Genomic DNA, 11,281 nt, shown 5'->3' on the forward strand with positions numbered 1-11,281 from the left:
AATTAACCAATTGAATAACCCAGAGAAAGTGTACATTCAAAGACTTGAAAGAAAATGTTGTAACTAATGCTAAATTAAATATTTTGATGTGATGCTAGTCTTACCCTCAGGTGGGAAGCGACATACAGGGTGCCATAAGTTTGACTGAGGACTTCCCACACAGCTGAAGAACTGAGTCGTTCAGGGGGTCCTTGTTCTTCTCCAGCCAGCCAGTGATGTTGTAGTCCACCGTGCCGGCGTAGTGCACCAGGGAGAAGTGGGCCTCTGCCTTGCCTTTGGCAGGCTTGGGCTTCTCAAACGCCTTGGTTTTGCCAAGATGTTGGGCGTACAGCTTGTCTTGAAGGTAGTGTCTGAAGACTTGGGAACATGCCTCCTCTTCAAGGATAGAGAAGATGCCCAATGAGCTTTACGAGAAAGAGATGTATATCAAATTAGTGATATTTACATTTAGGATCACATTTATTATTTTAGAAAACATGCTATTATAGGATTATATTCATTTAGCGGCACATAATAGGATACAGAGTTCTCAACAGTCAGATACCTTGTACCCTGTGATAATATCTCACACAAGCGCTCTCTGAGCTTTTGCTGTTAAGGTCCATCTACAATCCTGACAGACAGTTTACCTTCTCAATAAGCTCAATGCAGGCAGCCGAAGTCCATGCCGAAGTCAATGAAGGCCCAGACGATTCCCTCCTTCTTGTACTCCTCTTGTTCAAGGACGAACAGGTGTGGTTGAAAAACTGTTGCAGTTTCTCATTGGTGAAGTTGATGCACAGCTGCTCCATGCTGTTGTACTGTTGATGGAATTTCAAAAGGGATCATTTCATCATACAGGGCTGTAATCCATCTCAAACACAACTAATTGTCTTGTTCTGGTCTCATACTCACATCAAAGATCTCAAACCCAGCAATGTCAAGCACACCGATATAGAACTGCCTTGGATTCTTGGTGTCCAACATCTCGTTGATACGGATGACCATCCACAAGAACATCCTCTCGTAGATGGACTTGGCTAGAGCCGAGACTGAGTTATTAACCTGCAAAATAATACCTCAAATGAATACATGAGACATTGACCATGTATAGTGAGAAGGTGAGAAGACATCACTATTCAAAACAAGCAATGCACTAATCACCTAAATATTTCTGGTGCTCAGAAAATGGTGCTGTGTTTGGCCTCCTTACCTGAGGCACAGTCTGTCCCTTGGTCACATACTCGTTGCCGACCTTCACTCTGGGGTAGCAGAGAGCCTTCAGCATCTCAGCTGAGTTCAGGCCTAGCAGGTAGCCGATTTTATCAGACACTGGAGAGAGAACCAACAACAACAGACTCAGGAACACAAGATCACTTGATTCTGATGTCACACTGACAAAAGGGTTTGGCCAAGTTTTTTATGGGTTAGGTTTTGATTTGAACCCACATCCATCATTTCAAATAATTTCTGGAGGTTGGAATTTGGTCTCCATAAATGATCTCCTGCCGGACTTTGATGAGGCGCTGTCTGTCTTACATATTGTATATCTATGAGTGGGACTGGGAATGGGACTAATGCTTTACATATTGTATATCTATGAGTGGGACTGGGACTAATGCTTTACATATTATATATCTATGAGTGGGACTCACCCTCTGTGCCGTCTGGCTCGGCCTGCTCCTCACGCTGTTTCTGCTTGAATTTCAAGTTGCCATGGTGCAATACAGCTCCTGTCAGCTTGTAGATGCTATTTTTCTCATCATTACTGAAGCCCAGGATTGTAATGGCATCCTGGTATTAGACAGGAAGTACAACAGTGATGAACTGAACGGTAGTTTGCTCACTTACAGTCCACTACAGTTCTGTGCTCTCACCAGAACAAATGGGATGGATATATTTGACCTGCTTCTCAGATCCACATGATTACACTTGGCCAACACACTAGCAGTTGGCAGCACAAAATGAGTTTTACACTAGAGGTTGACACGGAATAGGACTCCCGCGGTTCTTGCGGGTCCCACGGGATTCTGGCAGGAATCGGAGTTCTAGAATCAAGTTCGGACAGGATCTACAGTCCACAGGAACATGCATTACATTAGTCGTTGTAAACATACTTTTTTGGGTGGAAATATATCATGTGTGACATTTCATTAAAAAAAAACAAATGTAGAGCTAGGCCTAATATAGTTCACTTAATACAAATAAATATATTGTAATTTCCCCTTCCAGCTTCTGTCCGCTCACTCTCGCCCCTCGCTCCGGTTGTAGACAGTCGCTAGGCTACCTCGGATGCCAACCTAAGTTAGTCGGCTAAATGATGAAGCCTTCAATAGAGAAATTGCAACGTCTTGTTGCAGCCAAGGTCCCATTACTAACATTAACATTAAAGCCAAGGAAAGAGCTATGTTTTAGTTAAATTTGATGGAGTTGTCGCTGACAATGAAGGAAGCTAGTACACTGCTTGTAAAAAAAATGTTGCGGTTTAATCAAATAGGCTACCAACCGGAGAGCGGGGCAAGCGGCATGAAGCGCACAGCTGCTCTACTCCCAACAACTTTATAGTCAAGCCCAATTGTTCGTGTATTTAACTAAACCCATGCAATCTGAGGTGAAGAGTGAAATAAAAAAATGTATTGACTTATGCAGTAATGCCGCTCAGGTTTATTTGTTATGTTCATGTTGTAAATGTAAATGTATTGTAAATGCTCATGTGCGCAGTGCTCAGCTGTAGGATCCAGTTGTCTGTCCTCATCCTCCTGCTTTAATCAATCTGCCTTTAGGTCATTTTAAAATATGCTCTTATCCAGAGAGGTTTAGGCGTACAGTCAGTGCATTTAACTAAGATACGTAAGACAATCAAAAGTCGCATATTGCATTACTGAAATTATTTTACATACTTCCTAAACAAACACAATAGCCTACATGCTGTATTTCTGCGCGCAAAAATGAGCGGACGGGAGTGATTTTTTATCGGGAAAAACATTGACAGGACAAGATGGGAAAGGAATGAATTTTCACTCCCGCGTCAACCTCCATTTTACACAGTTCCACAGGGCATTTAGTGGTGCTTCTCTTGTGGATGTCTTACATGGACAGTATGTGCCCTCAAGGCGAAGTGTGAAGGCATGAAGAATGCCCTGAGGCACATGCACAACTAACAATAAGGCATTTAGAATAAAACAAAACAAAATACATGGAAATTCCCATCTGCCACCAAGTTGGAATTGAACAGTGCATTTAGTGTGTATGGTGGTCCTACCCATTCCAAATATAGAATATGATTAACCCTTTGTTTGACTCACGTCTGTGGCATCCAGCTCTTCCTTGTCGTTGATGCTGGCCACAGTGATCTGACCCTGGCTGCACATGGGGAAGTCGTAGGGGTTGGTGGTGATGAGCGACATTTCTATGGACAACAGAGAATGTCTTGTCAGTGAAATCTCTTAGAATTGTGACTGTCCTACCTTTTACAGTATCTCTCCCTCCTTTACTCAATAGATGGACGCAAGGATACATGTAGTATATAATAAATAGCATCAAAAGAGGGACTGAGACTCGTGGACTAGTGCATCACAATCCATTACTTGATAGATATTTCCCAAAGACCTGACCCATATCTAGATGACTTGTTACCATGGATGTTCTCATTGTAATAGTATTAATAGTGTGGACTATGAACATTTGTGATAAGTTCAATGGAGGTAGGAAAAAATTCCCCCTGAACCTCTACTTTGCCTTACCAATAATATCAGGTTTGTGATTGGTCATCATCTGGAAGAAGATGTGGTAGCCTCTCTCATCCGGAAGCTGGAAGGACACTCTGGACTTCTCTAGCAGGTCTGAGAGGGAAAGAGAGAGAGAGAGAGAGAGAGAGAGAGAGAGAGAGAGAGAGAGAGAGAGAGAGAGAGAGAATTAGATAATTAGATAATTATGATCTCCCAAAAAAAATCTGTGTGAATTTAGTAAAGCATTGAGAAAAAATCAAAATCAACTCACAGGTCTCAATGTCAGCTTTAGCCAGTTTGCTACCTTGGAAGTGAATCCTGATGAATTTACCCTATAGTAGAGCATGGGGGTTAGAAATAGGTCAACTAAATACATCTAACATTTTAACTTTGATAGACCCTTTAAATGTTACAGAATGTTGGACATCTATTGATATAACAAAAGGGAACTACTGAAATAATTGTTTCCAATCTAAGGTCACTTTCACAGTATGCCCTTCATACTTACAAAGCGAGATGAGTTGTCGTTCCTAACTGTCTTGGCATTACCGTAAGCCTCCAGCAGAGGGTTAGCTGCAATGATCTGATCCTCAAGAGACCCCTGATTGAGACAAACACAAGTTGCTCAGAAACTGGTCAAAGTTAGTTTTTCTCAATCGCGAACACAGCCCACCAAACTGAAATGTGTTAGAAAGGTAAAACCTACCTGCATTTTGCTGGGGTCAACTTCCTTCTTGACACCAGAAACTGCAATGGTGGCGAAGTACTGGATGACACGCTTGGTGTTGACAGTCTTTCCTGCACCGGATTCTCCACTGGTTAATATGACAGAGAAAGAGGGGTTTTAGTCACATGTTTGAATGTCAGATTGGCGTTCACTAAGAAATAACACTGAAAAATACACTGTTTTCTTACATAAATTAAAAAATATCCCCACTCATCGACTCATTCCTGTGCATAGCCTAATCCATTCATAATGACATGTATTTTCATCACACCCAAGTGACCCAACATATTGCAGCAGAAACACTTTCTCAAGTGAAATGTTAGTAAAGAACTTACGTAATCAGGACGGACTGGTTCTCCTGGTCTGTAACCAAAAAACATATTGCTTATCATACTCAAGCAACATTATGGGTACTTTATTGAATTCATAGCATCATCATGAATTTCATTTTGGAACATTTTCCATTCAAGGCAAGAAAAAATCAGATATTCCCAGCAAACTGTTCTAACCTAGACTTGAAAACAGTAGATACTGCTCTAAAGCATATTTTAACTTCCATCCATGCATCCATCCATCCAGCAATAAACACTTATGGACATCCATCCATCCATCCAGCCATAAACACTTATGGACATCCATTCATCCATGAGAGCGCATACCAATCTGCATGAACTGAAAGGCATTGTCAGAGACGGAGAAGATATGGGGTGGAGCCTCCATCCTCTTCTTCCCTCTGTAGGCGTTGACAACCTCCATGTCGTACACAGGGAAGCCACTTGTAGGGGGTTCACCGTGGCACAGAAGAGCCCAGAGTAGGTCTGGATGAAAGGGATTCAATTAAATTAGGGGATTAGATCAATCAGATTGACTTTTACCTGGATTTATGTGAGGATGTAGGTGTACTATGGGATACTAATGTAGGTCTACTGTATTGGTATGTTTGGTTTCTACCATTCATTTATGTGTAGTACTGTATGTGTGTGTTTCTCATGTTCATGTGTGTGTGTGTTGTTTATGCAGGTATCTTACATAGATCATCCATGCTGCATAACGCTCTTTGAGGTTATACAGCACAGAGGCTTCATTCAGGTAGGTCATCATGGCCATGTCCTCAATCTTGTCGTACTTAGGGGGTTCATCTTAGACGTCTGCTTCTTTGAACTCTTTTCCTTCCTGAAACAGTCAGAAATCTAGATTATACACAGATCAAACAGGACATGACTGAATGCTTCTTTTAAAAATAAATAATGCATACCCCCATCTAATCCAACTACTTTGTTATCAACCACTGACACATACATGGTGATACTTAACTAGTCAATATAGAAAATTCCATGCTATTTTAATTAGCAGTGATAGAAATGATGTGTTTGAAGGTTATATTCTGCTTACAAAAAACTAAGAAATGCTTCTTAATCAATCTTTTGTTACTGATTTCATTTTTAAAGAAAAAATAGTTACTGCACAAACTTGAATACTTTTCAAATCAGGCTTACCTCCTTAGTGCCGTTAGGATCGTGACTGTTACAGTACACTTCCCATCAGCCCCTTGCAGTGACCAGACCCTTAAGGTACAGCTCCTTGGTGTCTGCCATAGCAGGCGTTCTTTGAATCAAACGGTGCGGTTTGTGCCTCCATCCTCTCCTTCTCAGGCTTACGGAGGTATATGGCAGCCTTGCCGTAGATTTGCATCTCCGCGTCCGTACTCATGGTGACGGCTCACTAGGAAAGAGATGAGACAAGAAACACGATTGACTCTGTGGTGCTTCCTCCCCAGTCAACAGAGCTGTGAGTGGTATCTCTCACAGAACATTTGTCACTTTTCTTATGAAGACTCAAACTATGTCTCACCTTCTTTTCCCCCTTCTACAGATGAATTTGTACTTCTTGGAGAACCCTGGGAAACATTAGGGTGTTGTGAATAAGTCTAAAACATTATCATTTAGCCCCCAAAGGGCTAGAAAACATCATTCAACTCAATCATGACAGCCTTGTCCAATTGAACTACAGCTGCAACTTGTAACATTCATTTTCCAACTCACTTTACTACACATTCTGTCAAGAATTCAAATAAATACCCCTGAAAACCCCAGTTAAATTTCTAGTCCACCTGTTCAATTTCCAAACAGCAGTAGCACCACTTTCGACCATAAAATGAAAGTTACAGATTTTAATAGAAAACACATTTAAAGTTAAACACAATAAATAAATAAAAACATTTTAAATCAATGCCACTTGATTGCATATTTTAAATTTGACAAGACACATGTAAGATTCTGAGCACACAAAATCTGACAAATGTACAAATCTAAGGAGGCGGAGAGAGTCTTACCACAGAGGAAGAAGGTGTCTGACTTATGGATGCTGGGGTCTCAGCCTGCATATATATCGGGTTGAAACTGCCAACCAAGCAAAAGTTAATTATGGATCACTCTGGTAAAGGAAATGGATTGGATGAGAGATCTCACTAGCGCCACCAACTTCCAGGAGCAACATACTCCCATTACATTACTTTTAAATGTCATATTTGTTTCTGAATTGAATATCACTGAATTGAAATAAATGAGATATGTCATTAATAATAATTATGACAATATCAAAAGTTGGATTTTTAAAAAATTGATTCCATTGTTACTAACACTGCCACTCAAATACTGTAATATCACTAAAATTGTAATAAAAATCTAATCTTACGATATTTAGTTAAATTTTTGTGGCATTAATCCTTATCAACAACTTTCTTTATATTTTGAGAACAAATATATATTATTTTGCTTGTAAACACATCTGAACTGTCTCCTCAGTCACCTCATGCTTGTGAAGGAGTTGGCCGTTACCTCGTGCTTTGCTTAGTGTGATTTGTCACCCTGGTGAAACCATATTAAATAAACATTTAAAAGCTGGAACAGAAACATTTAGGCTTTCAATTACAGCTTCATCAAAGTGTTCAATCAACTGTGTAGTTATTTATCTACAGTCTGATCTATTGAAGATGCTGCAGGGGCTTTTATTGGTCTCACATTTCAGTTGGCTAAAACCATCCAGTGATTCTTAAGGCTTACATAACATCAGTACAGTGCTTCAATCATCTCATCCACTCATATTTCTGACAGCAATATAGCTGCCTCAAACTTCTATTACACTCTGAAGTTAACCGTTTAGCAGCTGGTTTTTAATAAAACTGCTATAAAATTAATAGGGATAATTACAATAAAGTAACAGATTACTTTCCATTTCCATTTAATTAATCCTTCACATTACAGTTTTAATATCTTTCTAAAAGACAGCTCTAGCAACTTGGGAAGGAGCCACCATCAGCAGAGACGTTGGTTAAAATGATTTTTAATACATGTAATTCAGCAATGTAATGCACACACACACTACATGTTAATGTTTATAAATGTATGTCAATTGTAAAGTATTTTGTCTGTGATGTCTTTTGGTTATGTGTCGGACCCCAGTAAGATCTGCTGTCTCCTAATGAATCAAAACAAATCAGCAAGGTCTTCTTTCAAGTCAGGCATTTCACATACTGCAATATCTATCTCATCTTTGCTGTTTTAAAGCCTCTGCATTTAATAGTCATGTAAATGTTATTTGTGTCTAATGTGGTGCAGCCATGTTAATGTTCAATAGCGTGAAACCTTACACAGGGCTGGCCCTAGCCTTTTGGGGGCCCTAAGCGAGATTTGGGCCCCTGTGGAAGTCATGGCCCCTGGGAACATGCCCTGCGTGCCCGGTCGGTCTTAGGCCATGATTACTACAAGTGTAGATAGCTGGCTAGACTAACTACCAATGTAAAAAATTAGCTGACATGGCTAATTCAGTGACTATCAGTGACTGACATAAGAACAGAAAAACTGCTGATGCACAACCACATTGCACCTTGTGTGTTCTACGGTTCTAACTCTCAGCAGTAAGTTGAGACCCCGGCTGAGTTCCCCCTAGCGGCAGACTGAGTTCCACCTAGCGGCAGACTGAGTTCCACCTAGCGGCAGACTGAGTTCCCCCAGCGGCAGACTGAGTTCCCCTAGCGGCAGACTGAGTTCCCCTAGCGGCAGACTGAGTTTCCCCTAGCGGCAGACTGAGTTTCCCCCTAGCGGCAGACTGAGTTCCCCCTAGCGGCAGACTGAGTTCCCCCTAGCGGCAGACTGAGTTCCCCTAGCGGCAGACTGAGTTCCCCCTAGCGGCAGAGACTGAGTTCCCCCTAGCGGCAGACTGAGTTCCCCCTAGCGGCAGACTGAGTTCCCCCTAGCGGGCAGACTGAGTTCCCCTAGCGGCAGACTGAGTTCCACCTAGCGGCAGACTGAGTTCCCCCTAGCGGCAGACTGAGTTCCCCCTAGCGGCAGACTGAGTTCCCCCTAGCGGCAGACTGAGTTCCCCCTAGCGGCAGACTGAGTTCCCCCTAGCGGCTGACTGAGTTCCCCCTAGCGGCAGACTGAGTTCCCCCTAGCGGCAGACTGAGTTCCCCCTAGCGGCAGACTGAGTTTCCCCCTAGCGGCAGACTGAGTTCCCCCTAGCGGCAGACTGAGTTCCCCCTAGCGGCAGACTGAGTTTCCCTAGCGGCAGACTGAGTTCCCCCTAGCGGCAGACTGAGTTCCCCCTAGCGGCAGACTGAGTTCCCCCTAGCAGGCAGACTGAGTTCCCCCTAGCGGCAGACTGAGTTCCCCCTAGCGGCAGACTGAGTTCCCCCTAGCGGCAGACCTGAGTTCCCCCTAGCGGCAGACTGAGTTCCCCCTAGCGGCAGACTGAGTTCCACCTAGCGGCAGACTGAGTTCCCCCTAGCGGCAGACTGAGTTCCCCCTAGCGGCAGACTGAGTTCCCCCTAGCGGCAGACCTGAGTTCCACCTAGCGGCAGACTGAGTTCCCCCTAGCGGCAGACTGAGTTCCCCCTAGCGGCAGACTGAGTTCCCCCTAGCGGCAGACTGAGTTCCCCCTGGCGGCAGACTGAGTTCCCCCTAGCGGCAGACTGAGTTCCCCCTAGCGGCAGACTGAGTTCCCCTAGCGGCAGACTGAGTTCCCCCTAGCGGCAGACTGAGTTCCCCCTAGCGGCAGACTGAGTTCCCCTAGCGGCAGACTGAGTTCCTCCTAGCGGCAGACTGAGTTCCCCCTAGCGGCAGACTGAGTTCCACCTAGCGGCAGACTGAGTTCCCCTAGCGGCAGACTGAGTTCCCCCTAGCGGCAGACTGAGTTCCCCTAGCGGCAGACTGAGTTCCCCCTAAGCGGCAGACTGAGTTCCCCCTAGCGGCAGACTGAGTTCCCCCTAGCGGCAGACTGAGTTCCCCCCTAGCGGCAGACTGAGTTCCCCCTAGCGGCAGACTGAGTTCCCCCTAGCGGCAGACTGAGTTCCACCTAGCGGCAGACTGAGTTCCCCCTAGCGGCAGACTGGAGTTCCCCCTAGCGGCAGACTGAGTTTCCCCCTAGCGGCAGACTGAGTTCCCCCTAGCGGCAGACTGAGTTCCCCCTAGCGGCAGACTGAGTTCCCCCTAGCGGCAGACTGAGTTCCCCCTAGCGGCAGACTGAGTTCCCCCTAGCGGCAGACTGAGTTCCTAGCGGCAGACTGAGTTCCCCTAAGCGGCAGACTGAGTTCCCCTAGCGGCAGACTGAGTTCCCCTAGCGGCAGACTGAGTTCCCCCTAGCGGCTTATGTCAGCATGCCTGGGGCCGGCCCTGACCTACAGAACGTTCAGACGGAAATGTATTGTGGAGAACAGATATGACTGTCTGTCAGGTAGAATAGAGAATCATGTCAGCTCTATTGGATACATTTATATCAGCAATGTTCAGAACATTTCACCTGAATACACCCTGTTTGTTTTGTGAGCAGTGTCCACCCAGCACAACAAGAAGCCCCATAGCGGGGAGCTGCTTAATGCACTAGTTGAGCAGGGGGCTGGACTGGACTGACCATCTGGAAGGACCATCAAGGCCTTTTCATTTCTTGGACTGTGCTCTCGTCTTCACTTTAGCCAAGGTTTATTGTTTGGTATATCTGCCAACATTTCCACACAGACTAAATCTGGCACCGATGCCACTGTTATTAGACAGAAGATATTAACTTGGCGTGTTTGTGTGTGGAGAGAACATTTGTAGCATGCAGACTTAGAGTTTATGACTTTCAAGTTATTTTAATGTGCAAAAGATCTGGCATGACATATGACCTGTGTTTTTGTATCTGAGGGACATGTTTTCTCTAAGCTCCAAACTTGTTACCCTTCACAATTGGGGGGGTCAGAGGACTATGTCCATCTACCATACCCAACTAGACAACTGTGTATTTGGCCACAAAGACCTCAACTGACTTTACAGATGTGGGTCTTCCCACAATGCAGTGAGCACTGCAGAGATCAGGTCTGGGGTCATTTCAAGTCAATTTAGGAATTGACCTGAAATTATTTCTCATTAAAAGCCTTGTGAAATATTGAATTGTATTTCTTCATTAACACACTGAACATGATTTTAGGTAATTATGGGCTAAATTGACGATTATGATCAGTTGATTTAGCTGAACCCACTATGTTAGTGCTGAGGGTGGAACACGAGCCTGCAAACCATGCAGATGGGCTGTCCAGAACAGGGAGTTGCAGGCCTCTGAGATACTGTTAACTGCCAGACATCATTAAACAGTTGAGTGAACTGTCATTATAAAACTGTCATTGGTACATATTGTGACGTATTGCGGCAGGCCCTTCGAAGGATCAGACAGTGACGCTTCATCCATACGTTTAAGGGTTCTTTAGTTCCTCAGGCAGAGCCGGCCCTAGCCACTTATCGGGATATAGGGGCCCCGACCCCCCCCCCAAAAAACAAAAATAGCGTCCTAAAATCACCACATACAGTGGGGAGAA

General features: G+C 44.1%; 1 protein-coding gene and 1 long non-coding RNA gene across 2 annotated transcripts; both read right to left on the minus strand.

Annotated features, from left to right (window-relative positions):
- Positions 1-126: 126 nt before the first annotated feature.
- On the minus strand, positions 127-5,539 carry LOC123486250 (myosin heavy chain, fast skeletal muscle-like; the record flags this gene model as incomplete). Its single annotated transcript, XM_045217518.1, has 13 exons — positions 5,464-5,539; positions 5,094-5,252; positions 4,770-4,797; positions 4,414-4,522; positions 4,216-4,308; positions 3,979-4,039; positions 3,723-3,821; positions 3,285-3,388; positions 1,635-1,773; positions 1,193-1,311; positions 895-1,044; positions 610-800; positions 127-404 (listed from the first exon to the last, which is right to left on the minus strand). Coding segments are annotated over exons 1-13 (1,543 nt in total), but the record flags the coding sequence as incomplete, so codon positions are not given.
- Positions 5,540-6,013: 474 nt separating this feature from the next.
- LOC123486252 lies at positions 6,014-6,813 on the minus strand. Its single transcript, XR_006659309.1, has 3 exons — positions 6,767-6,813; positions 6,286-6,331; positions 6,014-6,156 (listed from the first exon to the last, which is right to left on the minus strand). It is a non-coding gene; the product is annotated as an uncharacterized LOC123486252 (long non-coding RNA).
- Between the last annotated feature and the right edge of the window lie 4,468 nt (positions 6,814-11,281).

This window comes from Coregonus clupeaformis, unplaced genomic scaffold (assembly GCF_020615455.1).
Source record: "Coregonus clupeaformis isolate EN_2021a unplaced genomic scaffold, ASM2061545v1 scaf1090, whole genome shotgun sequence".
Lineage (NCBI taxonomy): Eukaryota > Metazoa > Chordata > Actinopteri > Salmoniformes > Salmonidae > Coregonus > Coregonus clupeaformis.